This window comes from Cyrtonyx montezumae, unplaced genomic scaffold, assembly GCF_038088225.1.
Source record: "Cyrtonyx montezumae isolate F1298 unplaced genomic scaffold, pur_monq_1.0 scaffold_5, whole genome shotgun sequence".
NCBI classification, from domain to species: Eukaryota; Metazoa; Chordata; class Aves; order Galliformes; family Odontophoridae; genus Cyrtonyx; species Cyrtonyx montezumae.
Genome location: NW_027072056.1, coordinates 14,248,341 through 14,271,452, shown reverse-complemented (window position 1 = coordinate 14,271,452; position 23,112 = coordinate 14,248,341). Strand labels below are relative to the sequence as shown.

Here is a 23,112-nt window from a genome sequence, read left to right as displayed (position 1 = left end):
CAGGGCTGCGCCAGATGGTGCTAAGCCCCTGAGCAATGGGGTTTGCAGCAGTGCTGATCCCATACCCGCAATCCCAACAAGTCCCATACCTGAATCCAGCATCTCCTTGGTGTGTGCATGGCGCGACCCTACTGACACCCAGCAGAAATGAGGCTCTTTCTGTACATCTCTGCCCCAGTCCTTGTCTCCAGCATCCATCCCGTGCCTCCGTAACTCAAGATGAGGGATATCCTTGCAGGGGTCGGTGACTGGCTGGGATCTGAGCTTTGGGCATGGTGCAAGGAGGGATGCAGAGATCCTTTGTCGGGTGGCAGTGGGGTCATCCTCAGGTTGGGGATGGGGATGGAGATAGTGTTGGGATGGAGATGGGGATGGCAATGTGGATGGGGATGGAGATGGGGATGAGGATGAAGACATGAATGGGGATGAGGATGGGAACGATTTCCCCAGTGCTGCGTGCTGTGGACACTGGAATGCAGGATGTGCTGGCATCCTCACCCTAATCTGTGCCATTCCCACAGGCTGGGGAGCAAAGTGTAGAGGGGGCTTTGGGGGGACCCCGGAATGGTGCCAATCCCTGAGCACTGTAAGTGGTGCCCCATCCCCCCACCTCACCCCGTGCTCCCGGTGTCGGCGATCGTTGCGGGTGAGTGGAGCGCCGTGATTTACACCCGGTGTAAGGGCGCAGTGCGTGGGTTGGTGCTCCGGGTGTCACTTAATGGGGGCTCCGGCAGCACAGTGTGTACCCGGCCGCTGCCTGACGACGCCTCTCTTGGTGCTTTGCGGGAGCTGCCCGAGGGCATTGCTGCTTAAGGAGCGTTTAATTGATTCTCAGAGCATGAGCTCGTGGGCGTTGAGCAATGCCTTTCACTGGGGAGCCACGGGTGGGGAGTGGGAATGGGGGCTGTGGGGAAAGGGGGGTAAGGGGAGGAATGAGTGCGGAGCCAGCTGTCATGGTACCACATCTGGCATAGCCAGATCGAGGGGCTCCCCATTGCTGCTCCGGGGTCACCTCCTGGCTGTCCCAGTCCTACCTCCTTCACTTTCAGTCCTTCCTGGGGAAGCTATGAGCTGGGCAGGATCTTGCATCCTTGCCCTGGGCGCAGAAGGCCCAGTAGTTCTGCTTGGTGGCAATAGGGTGACACCACCCACACCCACCTGTAAGGGGCTGCTCCTCCATGGGGGCATTCACAGCCCCCAGGGGAGGGCAAAAGGAGGTGGGTGCTGAGCCCGTGCGGTCCTTGGGAGGGAAAAGCTTTGTGGGATGGAACTGGGGATGTGGACGTGGAAGGAGAGCAGCGGGGGCGGGAGGGGACCTGCCTCCTTTGCCAGCCCCATAAATAGGAGGGACTTGGAGCAGGACCACACCTGTGGGACTCCAGCTGCAGGAGCTTCTCCGTGCTGTTCTCCCCTCCCTTCCAACGCCCCGGTGTTCTGCCCGAGGCATGGGGGCCAGGGGATGGATGCTTCCAACCTTCATGGGATGCTGCCTATGGATTCTGCAGGGTATGTCTCATACTTTCCTGTTACACTATACCCATTGGGTATACCTGAAAGATACATTTTTTCCATTCTGGATATATCAGAAACCTTTCTTAGTCCAATGCTTGAGGTCCTTTGCAGCCAAAGAGCTAAGGAAGTGTTATAGGGGGCATGGAATTACCCTGCACAAGGACACTGAAGGTGGCACCACAGTGCAGCAGGGCTTCCTCATCTCACTCCTCAGCCTTCATGCTGATGTTGCTGCAAATCCTGTCATTCACTGGGGAAGGGGAGAGAAGGGCTGGAAGGGAAAGGGGAAAAGAGAAAGGAAGGGGGAAGGGGAGAAAGCAGGGGGTGACAGAGAAGTTGGGAACCCCCAGAAGAGAGTCAGGAGACACTGAGAGATGTGAACCATGCTGGCACGTGGTTGCTGGCATGCAGCGAGCTGGGTGCTAGAGGCTGGCTGTCCACAGGGAACCTGATGGACTGGAGTGCCAGGGCTGAGCGCCCAGTCTCACTTGCTGGATGATAATTAGGATTCCCCTAATTACAGCCACCTGGAGCCAGGCGTCAGCAGATCCTCCAGCTCAGTCCCTCCAGTGGTTTCACCACTGTGCTAAAAATAAGTCTGGGTGGGATGTCATTGGGTCTCAGTGTCTGCCCTGATGGTTGTTGTTGTGTCACACACTCTTCCCCCACAGCTCTGGCTCTGGGGAGCTCCTGGGAAGGGGTCACCCATCTGTCACCCTGCTGTCATCCCCAGTGCAGCCCTTCCACTCACCCCCCTTGTGCCTTGGTGTCCCAAATCAAGGGACCTCTGATCTTGTCCTCACCATAACGCTCTGCTCTGTGCTCCATGCAGGGCTGGGGACTGCTGCTGCTGTCCCTGTCACCACAGAGGGACCATTTGCTGCCACCCCATTGCAGAGTGAGGCACCCACTGCCCTGCTGCTGGGCACTGTGAGTACAAGTACTGTCAATGACAACGTGATGGCTGAGAGCATCCACATGGATCCCACCACAAGCCCATCCTTCCCCTCCAAGGCTGAGCCAGATTCAGTGACCACGACCACTGCATACAACTCCCCTCTGGGTACAGACAGCAATGCTGGGCCAAGCGCTGGGGAAATGACACAGGCACCCACTGGAGTCCCTCAGGCTGGGATGGACATGGCCACATCTCTTGATGCAACACCAGAATACCAGAGTGGTTTGGCATCTACCACAGCTGCTGCCATTGTTGTCACCCCACAGCCCAATTTTACCCCCAGTGCCACGCACAATGTAACGGGGACTACCACTGCTGCACCCCTGGGGAGCACCCCTGCCTTTGCAGACGTCCCAGCATCCGCATCAAGGGGAAGAGCAGGCTTGGAGTCCACAACTGATCCCATATTCCTCCTCAGTGCCACCATTCCAACAACTGCGGGGACACAGCCAATGACCACCACCCCCCTGCACCCCCGTGTCACCGTGCTGCCCCCAACCACAGGAGCAGAGGAGGAAGGTGTCGCCCTGCCTGGGAACAGCCAAGGGGATGGACGTGCCCCCACATCAATCCCCAGCCCTGGTGCCGAGGGGCTGCTCCCAACGCCTTGGGGTGAGGTCCCAAGTGGAACTGTGGGTGACACCCCAGGGTGGGCAGCTCTGGAATCTGGAGGTGTGGGAGATGCAGCAAACGGTGACTTTGGCAGAGCTGAATTGTCCCATCTGCCTCCAGAGAATGTGACAGCACTGGAAACAGCAGAAAACCCAGGGCAGAGCTCCCTTCTCACTGACCAGACAGAGCCGAGTCCAGCCAACCTGCTAGGACCTGGTGATGGGGACAGGCAGGAAGCCTCAGCAGTGTTGCCATCCAGCTCTGGCTCAGCCCTGGCAGACAGTGAAGCAACTGCAGCACCTGGGGTGAGAGGGAACACAGCCAGTCTGCTGCCAGCAACTGATGTACAGAGCAACACAGACGTCCCAGCCCCAGATACTGGTGTGGCCCTGCCCACAGGGGCTGTGGGTCCAGCCGTGAGCTCCCTGCAGCCAGCCCCGTGGCTGAGCCCCACTGGAGAAAAGCAATCACTGCTTGGTGCTGCCCTACCAGCCCTCACAGATGCTTCTGGTGCACCCAGCACTGCTTTCCCAGCCCCAGGGGTTGCAGCTGGATCCCTTCCAGCAAGTGATGATGGGGCAGAGGCAGTGGTGAGCCCTGATTTCAGTGCTGCTCTGGGAGTATCTCTACCTCCATCCCTAGAGGGGTCGCAGCCATGGGAGACAGCAGCTGACGGACCCAGCACTGGTTTGAACTCAGCTTTGGGTGCCACCAACCCATCACCTTCTGCATCTGATGGTGCAGCATGGCTTGCTGAGGGGGTACAGGCACAGGGCGATGCAGGTGCAGAGGACACAGCAAAAGCAGAAAATGCAGAGGATGGCAGCCCCAGCACAGGCTCCCAGAGTGACACGAGCAATGCATCCAGCAGCACCCAGCAGGACCCCTCTGACATTGCACGAGGAGCTGCACTGCACCCTGAGCTGTTCCCTGCCCCAGCTCCTGGAAATGGAGCCCTGGCACCAGCACTGTCCCCAGATGGTCCTGCAGCTCCTGGCCATGACCTCTCTGGGGCTGGAGGAGCAGGACCCATTGAGGCCCTTGGTTCCCCCAGTGCTGCTCTCCCACCTCCATCTGCAGTGGATGGCACTGTGTTTGAGGCCAACAATGGAGCAGAGACAGCAGTGAGCCCCGACCTTGGTGCTGCCCCAGAAGAACCAGCATCCCCAACCCTTTTGTCATCACAGCCATGGGACACAGCAGCTGGTGCTCCTGAGGACACAGCTCTCCCTGGGGCTGAGGGATCGGGCAGTGACATCAATTCAGTGTTGGATGCTCCCAGCTCAGCATTGTATGAACCCACAGGGCCACCATCACCCTTCTTTGGGGTACAGCCTGTTGCAGGCCTGGGGATACCAGAAGCTGATGGACCCAACACCAGCCTGAGTTCAGCTTTGGGTGCTGCCAACCCATCTTCCACACCTGATATCCATGCATTGCCTGCTGCAGGGGAACAGGTGCAGAGCGATGCAGGCACAGAGGACACAACACAATCAGAAGATGCAGGGAATGGCAGCCCCAGCACAGGCTCCACTAGCTTTGCATCCAGCAGCACCCAGCAGGGCCCTGCTGACATTGCACCAGGAGTTGTTCTGCACCCTGAGCTGTTCCCTGCCCCAGTTCCTGGAAATGGAGCCCTGGCACCAGCTCTGTCCACAGATGGTCCTGCAGCTCCTGGCCATGACCTCTCTGGGGCTGGAGGAGCAGGACCCATTGAGGCCCTTGGTTCCCCCAGTGCTGCTCTCCCACCTCCATCTGCTGTGGATGGCACTGTGTTTGAGGCCAACAATGGAGCAGAGACAGCAGTGAGCCCTGACCTCGGTGCTATCCCAGAAGAACCAGCATCCCCATCCCTTGTGTCATCACAGCCATGGGACACAGCGGCTGGTGCTCCTGAGGACACAGCTCTCTCTGGGGCTGAGGGATCGGGCAGTGACATCAATTCAGTGTTGGATGCTCCCACCTCATCATCGTACGGACTTCTGGTGCCACCTTCACCTGACATTGTAGTGCAGCCTGACAGGGGTTTGACAGTGCTGGGAGAGGAGGAACAGGCACCAGGAGGAGTGAGCAGCACAGCTATTTTGGAGCCTTCCCTGAGCTCATCTCCAGGCACTGGGCTGGCACCTGGAACTGGTCTGCTGTCCAGTGCTGGTTCTGCATCCAATTCTGCCTCCCCCATTGATGTCCTTGCAATTCCCTCTGTTTCAGAGAGTGATGGAGCAGTTGCACCCATCCCAGAAGCAGCTCCTGGCTCTGCCATCCCATCCCAGGACTCTTTATATGGAAAAGTTGGCCCAGAACTCTCTGCAGCACAAGGGACCAACAGTGCAGGAGGTGTGGCACAGGCAGGAATCCCAGAGAGCCAAAATCCCTACACAGACACGAGCCCTGAAGCCAGCAGCACCCAGCAGGACCCCTCTGACATTGCACGAGGAGCTGCACTGCACCCTGAGCTGTTCCCTGCCCCAGCTCCTGGAAATGGAGCCCTGGCACCAGCACTGTCCACAGATGGTCCTGCAGCTCCTGGCCATGACCTCTCTGGGGCTGGAGGAGCAGGACCCATTGAGGCCCTTGGTTCCCCCAGTGCTGCTCTCCCACCTCCATCTGCTGTGGATGGCACTGTGTTTGAGGCCAACAATGGAGCAGAGACAGCAGTGAACTCCGACCTCGGTGCTATCCCAGAAGAACCAGCATCCCCATCCCTTGGGTCATCACAGCCATGGGACACAGCAGCTGGTGCTCCTGAGGACACAGCTCTCTCTGGGGCTGAGGGATCGGGCAGTGACATCAATTCAGTGTTGGATGCTCCCAGCTCAGCATTGTATGAACCCACAGGGCCACCATCACCCTTCTTTGGGGTACAGCCTGTTGCAGGCCTGGGGATACCAGAAGCTGATGGACCCAACACCAGCCTGAGTTCAGCTTTGGGTGCTACCAACCCATCTTCCACACCTGATATCCATGCATTGCCTGCTGCAGGGGAACAGGTGCAGAGCGATGCAGGCACAGAGGACACAACACAATCAGAAGATGCAGGGGATGGCAGCCCCAGCACAGCCTCCACTAGCCTTGGATCCAGCAGCACCCAGCAGGGCCCTGCTGACACTGCACCAGGAGCTGTTCTGCACCCTGAGCTGTTCTCTGCCCCAGCTCCTGGAAATGGAGCCCTGGCACCAGCTCTGTCCACAGATGGTCCTGCAGCTCCTGGCCATGACCTCTCTGGGGCTGGAGGAGCAGGACCCATTGAGGCCCTTGGTTCCCCCAGTGCTGCTCTCCCACCTCCATCTGCTGTGGATGGCACTGTGTTTGAGGCCAACAATGGAGCAGAGACAGCAGTGAACCCTGACCTCGGTGCCATCCCAGAAAAACCAGCATCCCCATCCCTTGTGTCATCACAGCCATGGGACACAGCAGCTGGTGCTCCTGAGGACACAGCTCTCCCTGGGGCTGAGGGATCGGGCAGTGACATCAATTCAGTGTTGGATGCTCCCAGCTCAGCATTGTATGAACCCACAGGGCCACCATCACCCGACACTGGAGTGAGGCCTGGTACAGGTCTTACAGTGCTGGGAGAGGAGGGACAAGCACTGGGAGGAGTGAGCAGCACGGCTGCATTGGAGCCATCTCTGAGCTTCTCTCCAGGCACTGGTGCTGGGTCCCCATCGGGTCCTGCCTCCCCCAGTGATGTGCTCACAGCTCCCTCTGCTTCAGATACAACTGGTCCGGGTGGCTTGGGAGGAGCAGGTAATGCACATGATGCTCTGCAGCCCTCCCTGGGTGCTGCACCCGAGCTCCATCCCGCTGCAGGAGGAGTGAGTGACAGGGCTGAAGCTGTCTCTGCAGATGGTGAAACTCCAGGGGAGACTCATGACCAGACTGGGACAGGAGCAACTGCAGCCTCTGATGGGAAACCAGGAGTTGTACTGCACTCTACATCTTCCTTCCCATCTGCTGATGGATCTTCATCACCTGGAGCAGTTGCTGGAGCAGATGCAGGAGCAGACTTCCCTGGAGCTGGTGGAGCTGGCTCAAACCCAGGCTTGGGGGCTGCTGCCTTCCAGGGCAACAAGGAAACCCCCATCCTTGCCCCCACCATTCAAAGCAGTGCCAATATTGGACTTTCTGGTGCCAAACTCAGTCAAGCCAACGTGCTAGAGCCAGCTGGAGGCGAACTGGGAGCCTCAGCCCAGGGAGAACCTTCTGCCAGTGGGGGGAAAGGGGTGGGCACTGTCATCGAGATCACATCAGGGGGATTGCACCCCTCCATCCCCATCTCCTCCCAGGAGACACATCCCCTGGTCCCAGTGGCTCCAGATGCCTCCAGCCCATTGGTGGTAGATTCAGCTGCCTCTGCCAGGGGGGTTGGTGACAGCTCAGTGCCCAAAGGGGGATTTTCCTCTGCCTCCAGCATCCAGAGTGGGAGCAGCTCCCCAGTCCTGCCATGGTCCCATGTGGCTGAGATGGCTTCTGGGATGCCAACACCACTGGGAGAAGAGCTCCAACGTGACCCTAATGCTGCCCCAGCTCTGCCTTCTGCATCTGAAAGAGAAAACCTAAAGGAGGGAGCAGCCCCCAGCCCTCAGCTCTCCTCTCCAGTTCCAGCAAGTGAGTGGGCAGTGGGGACAAGGGAAGCTGCTGCAGGGGGAGCTGCCCTGTTGCTGCCTCCCCTCCAGCATGGGGGTCTTGCAGCAGCTGAAGGCAGAGGGGATGCTGATGTCCCCACCATCACTGATCCGGCCCATGGGGCCACCAGTGGGGTGAGCATCCCTGAATCTATCCCCACCCCAGGGGGAGCCCAGGGGAGATCCACCTCTAGCACTCCACTCCCTGCCGTGTCCTGCAGCCTGGGCCCCAGCTCTGGGGACAAGAAGGGGCTCATGGGGCTGGGGGCAAGGGGTGTGTCCACTGTTGGTGCCCATGTGTCATCCTCTATGCTCCCAGCTCCAGGACAGCCGGCTGCTGCCCCGACCCTGCCGCCACTCCCCACAGGTGGGTGATGCAGAGCTAGGGCAGGGAGAGGGGTGGGAGCAGGATGGGGGTGTCCTGGTGTGCACCATCCTCCTGCTGCCCAGCCAGTGTCACCTTGAAAGTAAAATTTTTTGTCTTGGCACAGCACAAAGGGTATCGCTATAAGAATGTTTATTTCTGAATTTTGTGGTTAGTCCCAGCGGTGCCCCTCTATGGATATGGAGCAAGAGAGAATGACCGCGAGTATGTGCAAAGGAGGGTGGACTTCAGTTCCCCACTTTTCAAGCCCGAGACCGGATTCCCATTTGGAAAAACCCTGCGTGATTCCCTCTATGTGAGTCCGTGCTGCCCTGCGTGCACTGCTTTCCAATGTGTGACATAGAAAAGCTCCAACCCCATCCCCCTGTGTGCAGTTCACAGACAATGGGCAGATCATCTTCCCAGCCTCCAGCAGCAGCATTCTCACGCTCCCCAACCCACCTGCCCATGGATTCACTGGCCGTGAGGATGTTCCCATGATCGCCGTGTTCTGGGACAACGCTGACTTCTCCAGAGGCACCGGCACCACTTTCTACCAGGTTGGTGAAGCCATCCTTGTTTGTGATTGCATTGAGGTGAGTGAGGCACTGGCACAGGCTGCCCAGAGAGGCAGTGGGTGCCCTGTCCCCGCAGGCACTCAGTGTCAGGTTGGATGGGGCTCTGATGGAGCTGTAGGGTGTCCCTGTTCATTGCAGGGAGTTGGGCCCGAGGGCCTTTAAGTGCCTCTTCCAGCTCAGACGGTTCTGTGATTCATCACTTTGCTCATGGAGGTCCCTTGAGATGCAGAGTGGATGGGTGATGGGTGTCATTTCTCTTTTTGGGAACCACACCCCTGGTTGTAGTACAGAGCATCATGAATGGTCCCACTGGGGTCTCATCCCTTTGTGTCCCAAACCCACAGGAATTCCTCACCCTGAACTCACAGAAGCCACCGTTTGTCCGTGATGTGGAAGCGAAGGTCCGGCGCTACATGAGGTCCTCCTACTCCGCTGCCTGGACCCTGAAGATCACCTGGGAGAAGGCACCTGCCTATGGGGCACGGGGCAACAGCCGCAGGGTATGGATGGGTCTGCAAGTTGGGGGTGTCCAGTTGTCAAAATGTGCCATTCCGCAGGAAGCCCTGTTAGGTTGACCTCATGTTAACCCCATCAGCTTTGCTTAGTCCCTTACCTGTCCTTGGTGCTTCTCCCCAGACAAACACATACCAGGCTGTCCTCACCACTGATGGCTTCAGGTCCTATGTCCTGATCCTGTACCAGGATGGAGGCATGCAGTGGGACTACACCCAACTGGCAGCCACTAACGTGCTGATCGGCTACACCAGGTACCAGGTGTCCCAGGGACACCAAGCTGGGGTGGTGCAACCCATGATGTCTGACTGTTCCCCTTCCCTCTGCACAGTGGGGATGGGTATTACCGCAATGATGACCTGAGCCAAGGATCTCCAGCTGCAAAATATCGCCCTGACCGCTACAGGGGCTACAACACAGGTGGGCACATGGCCAGGGGGGACAGCTTCAGGCAGGAGATGACACTGGGTTCACTATTACCACCATTTTTGCCCAAGCACATAAATTGCATTCCCTGGGTATGAGTGATGCCCTGAGCATGAGCTAAACTTTGGGAACATCCTTGGGGTGTTCCTTAATGGTGCATCCCTTCTAGGTGCAATGGGATTTCTTGGGGATTTCCTCTTGGCAAGAGTCTCTCTCCCATTCCCTGAATGTTGCCCTGGTGTTGGGGTCCCATGGTGGGGACCCAACGGTCTTAGCATCCATCCTCTTTGCTGGAGCCACTCACAGTCCCGTCTCCTGTTCCTCATTCAGATCTGCGTGGGCTGTGGCTGTACAAGCTGGAGAGCCGTGTGGGCAACAACTACCGCCTGAAGTGCCTGGCATGGACAGGGCAGCAGCAGGAGCCACGGGCATGGAGCCAGGACCTGCCTGCCTGCCCCTGCTCCCTGAAGCAAGGCCAGCAGGACCCCCGCTTCAGGAGCGGCCGTGGAGGCAAGTAGCACCACCATGCCCAGTGTGTCCCCTGCATGCTGGTGCCATCCCCCATGGGTGTCCCCAGAGCACCCAACGAACTGATTGCATCCCCGTTCCAGGCTGGGGGTCTGCTCGTGTCTCCATGCTGCACTCAGCCTCACCCAACCAGCATGGTGCTGGTGTCCGCTGCCTGTATGATGGCCAGGGGCAGCTGGTTGAGGGGAGGCAGGAGAGGTACTGGAGGGCATCCCGACAGGCATCGCCACACCGTGGTAAGTACGGACTCCGGAGTGTGGGGGGGAAGCATCCCTGTGCCAACCCATCTCTGGACACGCTGTGGATGGTCCCGCTCTCCTCCCCCTTCCCCAGCCCCTGATTTTGTGCTTCCTGCCCCCCAGACCAGGAGCTGAAGCTGTTTGATTGGTGCTGCAACCAAGCAGGGAGCGCCCGCCTCTGTGCCCGCTACAATGAGAAGAGACCGCGGGTCGGATGCGATGGGTACCGGGCACCTGGTGCAGGTGGGTTCCCTGCTTGCCTGTGCCCAGAGCTAGAGCAGGACATCCCAGTTCCTCCATGGTGAATGCAGTGAGAGCCCTGTGAAGAGCAGGGAAGGGTTTGGGGGTGGGTGGTTGCTGTGCCCTGGGCTGCTGTAAAGCACAGCTCCATGGGGCAGAGCGATGCAGGACGTGGGGAGGGGAGGAAAGACACAGGCAGTGCCTGTGGGTGTGAGCTGAGCTTTGGTCTTTCTTGCAATCCACAGAGGATTCCTCAGAAGACAGTGACTCAGAAGAGCAGAGAGGTGAGGTGCTCGGGGGGTCTGGAGCTCACCCCATCCCCTGGGGAGGCAGGGGCTGAGATCTCACTATTTATTATCCCTTGCAGGTGATGATGAGGAGTAACTCAGGGGTCGCGCACACACACTGCACACTCTGGTCCTTGGATGATCCTTCAAACACTTTGCTCCCATTCATACCCAGTATTCCTATGTGTCCCCTGCCTGTCCCTGCTCCCCCAGCGATGAGACAGGCACTGTGGCACTGCCACCAGGTCCCTCACCCCTGATCCCCTGCCTGGTGATGTCACTACAGGGGATTTTGGCTCCCAGCACCTGGGGCTTTGCACCTTGCATAGGTTCAGCACTGTGATTGGAAATAATGGGAGAAAAATAACATTGCTGCAAAAGCACCAAAGTTCTCATCATGTTGCATTCCTTCAATAAAGCACCAGAGGGTCTGAGCATCACCGATGCTGTGCAGCTGCCTCTCTGTGGGGTGGGAGGGGGTGTGATGAGAGCTGGGGGTGCACACGTCACTCAGCACAATGCCCTCACTTCATTTTTATTCTGTTTTGTTCATAATGGGGTATGACTGCTGGGTCTGGTTGCACTGTGCTGGGGCACATCCTGTGGTAGGCACTGCTATGGATGAACCCAATCATTTCTTCAGGCCCTCAGCAGAAGGTCCCATTGCTTTAGTGACCCATATCCTCATGACACAGCCATGTCCCACAGCTCTGTATGTGCCATTCCCTTCCTGTGCCTGGAGCCCCTCCTTGCTGCCCCACTGCTGGGAGCAGAGCATGCTAGGGCTGCACAGCTCCTTGGCTTGGAGGCAGGATGTGGGGTCTCTTGATCCTCATCTGCAAAAAGGGACAGGATAAGTAGTGTTCTGGTTGCACAATCCCTGCACTGAGCCCCAGGAGCAGTGCAGATCCTGCTGTCCCCAGCATCTCGGGCAGACTTTGAGCCCCAGGGCAAGGACATGGCTGCACTGCCCCATGCAGAAGGGACAGTGACCCCGGGCACACCTGGACAGATGGATCGATGGCTCGGAGCTGCGGTTCCCAGAGCCTTCCCGAGGCCTCTGCCCTCTCTTCTGCCTTCATCAGGGCTGGGGGGAGGAAGAATAGCAGAACTAGGGTAGTGCTGTGGGGACACCTGGAAGGCAGAGGGCCACCTCCTCTTCTCTCCCCACAACTCAGAGCAGGGGCACAAAGTAGGCTGGGGATGTACTCACAGGAGAAGGGCTGCTGCCTCCAGAAGGTCCCTTTGGTCCTAGAAGAGGGGGACAGAATGGGAACAACACATCAGTAGGGTGGGAAAGCCCCTGACTTGTGCCAGGCCCCCAAGTAGGGAGCAGTGACTGAGCGTGCAGCTGTGTGACAGGGATTGAGAAGGAAAAGCTCCAGCTCCTGCACACACCACAGTTCTCATCTTGTCCTAAGTGCAAATGTGTGTTCTGGCACACTGGGGGCTCAGATGCAGAGCTTCCCCCCCCACACATCCCACACCAAGGGTAGGGTGGAGGTGGGGATGTGTTGGCACTCCCACCCCAGCCAGCTCTGCCCCTGCAGCAGAGCTGCAGTCCAGCTCCTCCCAGCAGCACATGAATTTCAGCGGAAATCATTTGGATGTCATTCAAATTCAAATCAACAGAAAGCCCTTCTGTAACCAAACTCAGGATGGGATGGGGAAGAAGCACGACTGTTCTCCAGTATGGGGGAGAAGGAAGCTGACTGGCACTCCTATTGCAGCAGATAACTGCAAACGGGATAGATGATGCTAATGGTGCTCAGCCCCTTCCCAAAGCAGGCTCTCCTACCTCCTACCTGGGATGCATTTTGCACTTTTTCAGCATGGCAAATCTCCTCCCGACACCCAACCCCAACTCTCTGCCCCACAGCATGCACTGTGTGGGCCCAATCCCACGCTCTCGCTCACCTCCAGGGCTCCCGGTGCCGGCGGCAGAGCTGTGCAGCCAGGCAGGCAGCAGAGAGCAGGAGGCAGAGCAGTGCCAGGGCCCCCACCATGATACCGATGAAGGCAGCGAGGCTGACGGCGAGCTGTTCACAGCGGGCACCACCAGGGGAGAAGATGGAGAAGGGCACACAGCTGTGGAGGAGATGGAGATTTGGGTACAGGAAGAGGTGGCTGTGCGGGGTGGCATTGCCCACCTCAGTGTCACAGCTACCTGCATGTGGGACCCTCAGGCAGGTGCTGACAGTGGCCTCCATGCTGGCAGTAGCCCTTCTTGCAGGGGGAGATGCAGATAAATCCAACAGTCCCCACGTAGTCGAGCTGGTAACCATCATAGCCATACAGCGTGCAGAAGAAGTAGTGCTGCAGCTCAGGCACCGACACTGCATAGGGATGGGTTGATGTATGGGGGTTTGCAGCAGCACTGCTGCTTGGTGCATCCCAGGGACCCCTTAGTGGCAATCAGCACCAAACCCCCTCCACCACAACCCCAGGGTGCACTGAGTGGCAAGGAGTGGCCATGGGAGTCCCACTACCCTTGGTACTGGGGCACTCACACTTCACAATGTCGGTGATGTTGTCCGGGTGCAGGTGTGAAAAGAGGAGACGAGCATCTGCCTCCCGCCGTGCCCTCTGCCCATTGAAAGCAGTGGTGATGGCCGCTATCAGCTCCTCGTTCAGAAACCGGATGACAAAGCTACTGCTGTTGTAGGCGAACTCAGCCACCACAGCAAAGGTGAGGCCATCAGCTGTCCTGTGGGGAGAGAAGCTGGCTGCCATGCCTCAGTTTCCCCGTGAGTCATGGGGGAAAGAAGGGAGGGGGGCTCATTGCTGTAAGGGTTCAGCAGCATGGGAGCTGGAAAAACAGACCCTTAGGGGCAAAACTCAGTATTCCAAATCTTGCCCTGTCTGCTTAACACTCACATGCAGGTGATATTGATGTTGCTCCAAAATGCCTTCACCTCCAGGGAGCCCAGGATGGCTGAGACCTGTGCCAGGGGGTGGGGGAGAGGTTTATGACGGCTGTGACCATATACCCCAGCCCCAATGGTGGCTCAGGCATGGGACATGTGGAACTGGATCCCTGAGGGGGTAATGCAAGAGCACTCCAAGCTGCAGCATCCCACCTGTTCCCACCCCGCAGCCCCCCCCCTCCACTACTCACGGTGGCATTGACTTCCTTGGCTGTGGCACTTTGCATTGCCCTGACCCACAGCTGCACGCTCCTCCGAGGCAGATCTGGGGACAAAGTTGCAGTGGTACTTTGCGTCCCAGGGCTGTGTGAGCTGGGATGGGTGACAGCCTCGTGCAAGGCACAGCACCCACCTGTGCTGGCCAGGGGCTGAAAGTCCCCTCCTGCCACCATGCAGCGCTGGTCCGTAAAAGCCGGGGGGCACTCACAGGTGGGTGCACAGGATGGGGGGTGCAGGTGGCAGCGTCCCCCGTTGCTGCAGAAGCCCTCAGGGCAAGAGTGGGTCCTGCAGGCAGTGCCACATCCCAGATCCCACCCTGTGGGATGGGAGCACATGATGCAGGAGGCAGACAGTGCTTTTTGGAGCCGAAGTGTTTGGCTTGTTGTCCCATGCATAGCCACACATCCCAGGATGCCCGCACTCACCCGCTGTATTGCTGGGGCAGGAGCAGGCATAGCTGCCCACAGTGTTGGTGCAGGTGAGGTTCCCCTGGCATGCCGTCTTCTGTGTGCACTCGTCGATATCTGCAGTGCAATGCAACGTGGCAAAACCTTTCAAGGCCCCACTGTCCATTCCCATAATGAACCCATATCACCTGCACAGTGCAGCCCATCGCCAGTCAGCCCGGGTGGGCAGGGCCCACAGCCAGAGTGTGGGTCACAACCCACCCCGGGGAAGCAGCCCTGGGCACAGGGGTCCGGTGCGTGCTGGCAGAAGGGGCCCCAGTATCCATCGTCACAGCTGCAGGCTGCCAGCTGCCAAAGGATTTTGACACTGGTTTAGGGGACATGAGGACGGATGGGACTGGGCTGGAGGCAGAGGGATGCCCCAGAGCTTTGTTACCTGCAAGGAGGAGCCAGCAACGGTGGTTGTGCTGCTGTAGTCGCACTGCTGGATGCTGCGGCAGCTGCACAGGGTGAAGCTGAGCTGCAGGAGGGCCGGGGGGAGGGGTGGGCTGACAGCCTGCAGGGTGACGCTGAGCGGGGCTGTCCCACGGGGCTCCCACGTCAGCATGCCGTCCTCTGTGGGAAGTGGAGGAGGAGAGGGTATGTGGTAGTGGTCACGTCCCAGTCCTCCTGGAGGGGTTGCATTCAGAGCCCAGTGTCCGTACAGTGCCTGTCCTGCCCCCATCCTGCCCCCTCTCTCCATCCGTACCTGATATATTGAGCTCTGGTGAGATGTGAGGGACAAAGCGCACACCCGGCCCCGCAGCTCGGTACTGCCTGGTGACTTGTTCTGTCCTGAATGCTGTGAGCAATGGGTTGCCGGTGATGACGGGAGGGAAGGCATCTGAGGGAAGAGCAGCCCTGTGTGCTTACCATAATATCTTGACATCCTTTGGTCTATGTACCTCATGGTGACGAGGTGGCCCTGGGTAGATGTAGCCATGGCCACCCACCCAAATCCCTTCTGGTTGGCATCTCCCAGGCCTGTGCATCAGCCAGCCATGCTACGCAGCTCCAAGACTTTGGTGGCATCCATGCTGTTGGTGGCATCTCCCAGGCTTGGAGATGAGCCAGCCATGCACTGCAACTCCAGACCTTGGTGGCATCTCTCTTGCCTCATATAGCCCAAGGGAGGGAGCAGAGCTCTTCCTGGATCCCCACACCCCACTTACTGAGCAATGCCTTTCTCTTCTTGAAGTCCTCCACCAGGCTCTGCGTGGCCAGGCCCAGGGCCACATCCCCTGTGCTCAGCATATCGTAGATGCACTCCCTGCAGCCTTGGCACTGTGAGGCTGCCAGATGGTACTGGCTTTCGTTCTCCTGCCGCAGCTCAGACAAGAAGATGGGGTTGAAGGTCCTTATTGGTGCAGCCAGAGGCTGGGAAAACAGGCTGTGCTCTCCAACAGCCCCTGCAAGAGAGCACATCGTGGCTAGGGTCTTGTGTTTTTAAGGGTGACTCTTTTTAGGGCTGGTTTCCATGCAGTGATGAAGAGATTGAAGGGCTCCTATTTTTGCTCAGATGAGTGGCCAAACCTCTCCAGTCAGTGCATGGCCAGAAGGTGCTGGGATGGCCAGACTGGATCCCAATCCCAGACTTACAGGTCATCCCGTAGATGAAGATATCTTCCTCGCTGCTGTTCACAGGGATGTTGGTTCCATTTGGCATCTGGAAGTCATCTGCTGGGTTGTGGTTCCATACACCTGGTGGAAATTCACTGTGGGATTGGAGCCCCCATGGGTCTGCCAGCAGCTATGGGATGGGGGGGACCTTGCCCCCGGTCCTGCAGCAGAGCTGGAGGAGAGGTGAGGGGATGCTGGCAGTGTCCTCACCCAGCAGGCCCTTGGTGCCATTGCGGTACTTCTCTGGCAGGCTGCACACCGCGCTGAGCATCCCGGATCTGGCTGAGACGGAGATGGAGACGGTCCCATCAAAGACAGCAGTGATGGAGGAAGTGTTGACCAGCAGAACAGCAGGGCTGTAGTACACCTCAGCACCCATATCTTCAACAAACGACATGGAGGAGAAGCCCATGTGAGTCTGGGATTTGAAATGACAACTCTGAATTCAGGGAGGGGAGCATTCTTACCCATGCTGCCGAAGTCCCTGAGGGATGGGTACACCCCTCATCCCCCTCAGATACAATTAACATTTAACACTACATCCACTTTACCTTGGGAGTAGGAAAACTGGGCGGTTTTGTAATTCAGCAGAACTTGGACCTCACTATGGTTCCCCAAGGTCCATTCAACCTGCAAATGGATAACTGCTCAGGATGTCCCCTCTGCCTGTCCCTCCCCACCTCCTGCTGAGGACACACTGCTGGACTCAGTGCTCTTCCAGCCCCAGCACAGGTGCTCCCCCTGGGAGATGTGTTGGCAGTCTTTGACCCAACAAAAACATGACAACACAGCTTGGATGGCTGCATGGGTAAGGATGGCATGTGCCCTCCACTGCTGCTCTCACAGGGTTCATCTGGGCTGCCACCACTGCTTCATTGACCACCAGAGATTGACTATTGCAACATGGAGGTGGGCACCAGGCTCAGAGCCCCCTCCTTGCATTGTTCAAGGGCTGCTTTGGTGACAACAGGGGGTACCACTTACCAAAATGGGTGCAGGGAGTAGCTCTACTCACTGTTGTGGTGGTGGTGGATGTGTACTGGGCAACGAAGGCCATGAAGTTGGTGGCCTGGGCTGTGCCAGTGCGGGCCATGCGTCCTTGCAGCACAAAGCTGGTGTGAGCACTGCTGGCCAGCAGCAGCATGAAGTCCCCAAGGCCATTGAAGGTGTAAGTAAGGCCATCCAGGGTGGTGACATGGGGGTCCCCAAAGGCATTGGCTGGGGTCGGAAGGAAATGGAGTTGTTTTGAGAAAAGAAAGCAAATGCTGAGTCATCACATGGAGAAGCAAACCATGGTGCTCAGCATCCATGCTGCAAACCATGGCCTACATGGGTACGACCACACTACCTGCTCAGTGCTCCACCACAGAGGAAGGGGACCTACCAGGGGTGGGAGGTACATATCCCTCGCAGCCAATTCTTGGTCTCTTCTCGCTGTACCTGGTGCAGAAATGAGGCTTCCCCACGTGCTGGCAGCACCATTCAAACGCCTCCAGCTCCCCATCTGTGGGGAGACAGTGGTTGGGTATTGGGAGTATGGGGGTCCCACTGTTCCTTCAGAGTGCAGACAGACCCTGTGGGTGTTTTAGGGGTTGGGACAGAGCAGTGTTCACTCACTGTCAGAAGGGTTGGTGGGTGGGCTCCAGAACCTCTCCTGCCATCCTTCCAACAACCCTGTGCCGTGGTACACACACCGTACCCCAGCTCCCATCTGGCTGGGGGATGTGGTGCGCAGCACTGTCTCAAAAAGATCTGAAGTATTCTGGGGTATGGCAGCCACCCCAGGTATAGGATGGGACTCAGCACTTCTGCTCCGGCGGTATCGGGGGTCCAGCTCTGCCTGGGGCAGTGAGCAAGGGCAGGGTGGCAGCTCCATGCTCCAGGTGGATGGTGGTGGCTGTTCCTGCAGCCACATCAAGCACTGCAGCCTGTAGTTCATCTGGCTGCAGCTGTCCAGCCGGAACAGCCACAGCCCACGCACATCTGGGGGGCAACAGGAAAACAGCACAGTGGGACTGCAGTGACCACTGTGACCCCACAGTGGGGCTTGTGCAGAAAGAGGGCCCCAAAACCCTCTGTCCCCACCCCCAGCAGTGGGTTGAGGATCTCTCCTAGTGCCATACCGGTGCCAGAGCTGCGGTGCTGGTCTGGACGGTACCTCACAGCTGGTGGCTCTTGGGTCAGCTCACTGTTCTGGACATAGCCATCACCACTGGGTAAAGAGAAGAGCTCTAGGGTTAGAGATAGGTCAGGGTCCTGCACCCAGTACACCATGGAAAGGGGTTTCCAGTTGGGGCTGGGTGGCTTAATGGGTTTTCCATGCAGAGTGAAGCTTGAAATGGGACATGACTACTCTAGATGTGAAAAGGGGGGGATTCCTGGGGAGGGGAACGTGGATGCCATGCACACACACACACGCACACACACAGGGGAACACACACAGGGGAACACAGCACCTGGAGAAGCCGATGAGTGCATCCCTGGCTGCCAGCCTGGCGTAGTCCCAGCACATGCCGCCATCCTGGTACAGCAGCAAGGCAAAGGAGCGGCTCCCATCGGTGGAGAGCACCGCCTGGTACGTGTTGGTCTGGGGAACCCACCTCATTAGCACCCCCACTGCCACGTCCCATCCGTCACTGGTGATGGTCCCCTTTGTCACCTGCTCATCGCCCAGCTGGGATGGGTATGCTGGAGCCTTCTCCCACGTCACCTTCAGGGTCCATTTAGCAGAGTATGGTACCTGCAGATATTTCTGAATCTTCGCTTCCACATCACGGATAATAGGATCTCGGGTGGAGCCAAGGGTGAGGTACTCCTGCGGGTTGCATTGGGGTTTCAGTGGGTGAGGACTGGGGGGGAAACAGGATCAAGATCTGTAGGTCTCCAATGACCCTGACCTGGTACCAGGTGGTGCCAACACCGTGTGAGAAATCCGCATCGTCCCAAAAGGCGGCCACCATGGGTAAAGCCTCGTGGCCACTGAAGCCCCGGGAAGGGGGGTGAGGGCTGGAGGGGACATGGCTGTCTGTGGGTGGGAAAATGATTTGTCCGTTGTCTGTAAACTGAGGAGAATGACCGGTTAGGTTGTGTCCACACCATACATACATACAAGAAGAAAAAAATAATAATTTTAAAGGTGAAAAATTAACATTAAAACACGTTTCTGTTTTATTTATGTGGGTTGCTTTTTCTTTTCCTACTGAGCAGGATGCACGTCCCTTATGTAGGCATAAGAACTCACATAGAGTGTGTCCCGCAGTGCCTTCCCCAAGGGGAACCCGATCTCCGGCCTCAGCAGTGGGGAGTTAAAATCCACTGTCCTGTGGACGCACTCTGTGTCCCCTTCTGCTGCTCCAAATGGGTACAGTGACACTGCCAGGACTGACACAGGCAGGACATTAATTGAGGAGATTAGAAACAATTAAACAATTAACTTCTGCTTTGTCTTTCATTCTGCTCCGCTTCTTCCTGTCCCTGGGGTGTGATTTTGTGGTGGGTCCCCTCCCCACAGTGGAATCCCAAGAGTCAAATCCAAGGGTGCCTTCTCTCCCCCTCTCCCTTCCCCCCCCCTCCCCCCCAAAATGCCATTGTGATTCTTAAACCAATTTGGCTTTGCGGTGACTCAGGAGGCAGGGATCGCATCTGGAGGAAATGAGGCACTTCAGTCTCAGTGACTCCTCCGATTTTGGGCTGGAATGCTGTGAATAATGAACTCGATATGAACCCTGGCACGTCCGTGTGTGTGTGTGTGTGGGGGGGGGGGGGGGGGGGTGCCTGCAGATGCTTATCGCCTATGGGGGTGGGGGGGGTAAGTGCATGGCCAGGGGCTGGGCAAGGACGTGAGCAGGTATTAAGTGAATTCTCTTCCTTAAGCTGTGAAAATAAGGCTGAGGGCCCTCTCTTCTCCTTCATATTGGGAAAGAGGAAGAAAGTTGACTTACCGAGCTCAGTGCTGGGCTTGGACACAGGATTTTGGGAGGTGGCATAAGCTGGTGTCCCTGGTACTGTGATCGGTCCCTTCTGTGCCCCAAAGCTTGGAGCTACTCTGGTGGGGCTGGTGGCTGCTGGTGCCCCCTTGGTGAGGCTGGATATGGCAGCAAATGCAGAGGTGGCTTTGTGGTTTGTCACTCTCAGGGCAGTGAGGACACTTTGTGTGGCAGAAGGGGACTGGGCACTGCTGGTGCTGGTGGCCTTTGCTGTAGGAGGCGACACAATGGTGTGCCTGGTCACCATGGAGCTGCCACCTCTAGCTGAGCCAGCTGCTGTTATGGCATTACTAGAGGGGATGGTGTCCTTCCAGGACATGGCTGTGGCTTCCCATGCATGTGCGCTGGAAGCCCTCGAGGTTGGGTCATGGGGAGTGCTGGTGGCCTTGGTGGGTGGCCTTGGGGTGACGTGGGGGCTGAGCAGAGCCACAGTGCTGCTGGGGACAGAGGAGGAGGATGCTGTGACCATTCTGAGAGTGGCATCACTTGTTCCCACTGCTGGACCAGTGGCACTGGCACTGGGTGTGATGGATGCCACCACAGTTGATGTGACGAAGGTTGCCACTGCTGCAAGACTGTTGTTCTCTAACACAGAAGGGGACGTGCTCTCATCTTGCTCAGCAGTGCTGTGACTGAGGTCTGGGGGCAGTGCTGTGACCGGCACCAGGGCTGTGGGAGGATGCTGGCTGCTCACTGCAGATGGTGACACTGGGGTGGCCCTGCTGGCACCTGACTCAGCACCTCCAATCATGGGCATAGTGGCTGAGGAGGTGTCCATGTCCACTGTCACCCATGCATCACTGTGGCTGTGGCCTGGTGTGGCTGTTACCAGCTGAACAGTGGTGCTGGCACTGGAGGGAGGTGACGTTTGTGGTGCTGACACAGCAGAGGTGCTCTCACTGTTGGCTGTGGCTGTAGGGACACCCACTGTGGGATTTTCAGCTGCGTTTGTGCCTGGTGATGCCTGAGTGCTGCTGACCATTCCCAGGACCGCTGACCCCCTGACTTGCTCAGCTGTGTTGCCATCAGTTGCCACAGCAGGGACCATGCTGGAGACCATCCCCATGTCCAGCCCCATCAAAACTCCCTCAGTCTGCAGGACAGCATTGCTTGAGGTGACTTCAGCAGAGACAGACACTGACTTGGCACTGTTCAGAACAGGAAATGGAGTGGTGGGCACATCCTGTGCAGCACTGACATCCATAGCCACAGCTGTCGTGCCCAGAGCTGCTGTGGTGGTGGCATGGAGTGGATAGCTGACACGGGGATGGCTGATGGTGGTGTCCATGTGCAGCCCATCTCCAGCTGTGCTGAGGGCTGTGGCCTCATTGACAATTTCGGTGCCAGGAGAAGGGCTGATCACTGCTGAGGCTGTGTCTGGGGGGGTTATTGTCCCAGATTTCTGTATTCCATCATGATGGGCAGCTCCTGCATCTGCTGACACGGTGGGAGATGTGACATGACCAGTCGTGGTTGATTCAGGGTCTGTATCCCCTGCAGTGATGCTGGCTGCTGTGACAAGAGGAGAGGCAGAATTATCCAGCCCTGGTGTTAACTCCCGGGACAGGAGCACAGTGGCTGTGTGTGGCTCAGCTGGGATCCAGGAGAGAGTGTGTGATGAAGTCCCTGTGCTGTGTTGGTCATCAGAAAGCACAGTGGTTCTTACTGCCCTCGGGGTCCCATCTGCAGTGACAGCAGCACGGTAAGGCTGCACCAACCCATCGGCATCTGTCGCTGTGCTGATGGAAGGATGTGTGATGGCTGAGGAAGGTGTTTCTGTCCCCAGCAGCAGAGGAGCTGCAGGGATGTGTGTCACTGGTTGGGACAAACCTCCACTGGGCGATGGGACATCACCTGTCAGCGTGCTGGTGGCACCCACATGTTCCTCAGTCACCAATCCCTCTTGCATAGGGACAGCAGTTCCCTGTATGGGCTGCCCAGCAGTGTTCTGTAGAGCTCTGTGTTCTGCCACAGATATTGTGGGAGCAATACTGCTGCTCGATGGCACAGGATTGCTCATCCCCTTCTCCATGGAAACATGTGGAGACATTGACAGTGTGGTTGTGTCTGGTCCATATGTGTCAGTGCCAAACCCTGGGATCACTGTTCCTTCTGCCCATCCAGAGGAGCTGCCGTTGTGGTGTGGAGCGGGTGCAGCTGGCACCGCTTGGTTCATGGTCCTGGTGCTGTACCTTCCTTCAGGACCACCACTGTGGAGTGACACAACAGGGACCGCACTGGGGACTGTCCCCATACCCTGCACCATTGGAGTGCCCCCAGCCTGCAGGACAGCATTGCTTGAGGTGACTTCAGCAGAGACAGACACTGGCTCAGCACTGCCCAGGGATGGAAATGGGACAGAAGGGAAATGCTGTTCAGTGGTGACATCCATGGCCGTGTCTGATGTGTCTGGAGCAACTGCAATGGACGCAAGAAGTTGATAGGTGACGCGGGAATGGGTGACTGAGGTATCTCTGTGCAGCCCATCTCCAGCTGTGCCGGGGACTGTTGGCCCTGGGGCTGCGGCCTCACTGACAATTTCGGTGCCAGGAGAAGGGCTGATCACTGCTGAGGCTGGGCCTGGGGGGGTCACGGTCCCAGATTTCTGTATTCCATCATGATGGGCAGCTCCTGCATCTGCCGACACGGTGGGAGATGTGACATGACCGGTTGTGGTCGATGCAGGGTCTGTATCCCCTGCAGTGATGCTGGCTGCTGTGACAAGAGGAGAGGCAGAATTATCCAGCTCCTGGGACAGGAGCACAGTGGCTGTGTGTGGCTCAGCTGGGATCCAGGAGAGGGAGTGGGGTGAAATCCCTGTGCTGCGTTGCTCATCAGAAAGCACAGTGGTTCTTGCTGCCCTCGGGGTCCCATCTGCAGTGACAGCAGCACGGTAAGGCTGCACCAACCCATTGACATCTGTCGCTGTGCTGATGGAAGGATGTGTGATGGCTGAGGAAGGTGTTTCTGTCCCCAGCAGCAGAGGAGCTGTAGGGATGTGTGTCACTGGTTGGGACAAACCTCCACTGGGC

The 23,112-nt window shown here is 57.7% G+C and overlaps 3 protein-coding genes across 3 annotated transcripts; 2 read left to right on the top strand and 1 right to left on the bottom strand.

Moving 5' to 3' along the window:
• The first annotated feature begins 1,445 nt into the window (after positions 1 to 1,445).
• LOC136056276 (mucin-4-like) lies at positions 1,446 to 10,106 on the top strand. The gene is made up of 9 exons (XM_065748384.1): positions 1,446 to 1,506; positions 2,345 to 7,690; positions 8,033 to 8,074; positions 8,248 to 8,387; positions 8,467 to 8,631; positions 8,994 to 9,149; positions 9,286 to 9,416; positions 9,494 to 9,582; positions 9,919 to 10,106. The coding sequence occupies exons 1-9, from the start codon at positions 1,446 to 1,448 to the stop codon at positions 10,104 to 10,106; spliced, it is 6,318 nt and encodes a 2,105-aa protein (XP_065604456.1).
• An 86-nt stretch (positions 10,107 to 10,192) lies between these two features.
• LOC136056076 (mucin-4-like) lies at positions 10,193 to 11,322 on the top strand. The gene is made up of 4 exons (XM_065748072.1): positions 10,193 to 10,352; positions 10,479 to 10,598; positions 10,841 to 10,879; positions 10,963 to 11,322. The coding sequence occupies exons 1-4, from the start codon at positions 10,223 to 10,225 to the stop codon at positions 10,977 to 10,979; spliced, it is 306 nt and encodes a 101-aa protein (XP_065604144.1). The 5' UTR covers positions 10,193 to 10,222; the 3' UTR covers positions 10,980 to 11,322.
• Positions 11,323 to 11,383: 61 nt separating this feature from the next.
• On the bottom strand, positions 11,384 to 20,847 carry MUC4 (mucin 4, cell surface associated). Its single transcript, XM_065748073.1, is given in 27 exon segments — positions 11,384 to 11,718; positions 11,887 to 11,969; positions 12,096 to 12,133; positions 12,800 to 12,970; positions 13,050 to 13,218; positions 13,393 to 13,589; positions 13,760 to 13,824; positions 14,001 to 14,074; positions 14,162 to 14,344; positions 14,454 to 14,552; positions 14,624 to 14,783; positions 14,872 to 15,050; positions 15,184 to 15,318; positions 15,647 to 15,883; positions 16,074 to 16,175; positions 16,305 to 16,475; positions 16,646 to 16,724; positions 17,110 to 17,312; positions 17,479 to 17,598; positions 17,708 to 17,956; positions 17,958 to 18,077; positions 18,218 to 18,306; positions 18,551 to 18,681; positions 18,754 to 18,909; positions 18,992 to 19,156; positions 19,336 to 19,475; positions 20,036 to 20,847. Coding segments are annotated over 27 exon segments (4,374 nt in total). The 5' UTR covers positions 20,838 to 20,847; the 3' UTR covers positions 11,384 to 11,661.
• Between the last annotated feature and the right edge of the window lie 2,265 nt (positions 20,848 to 23,112).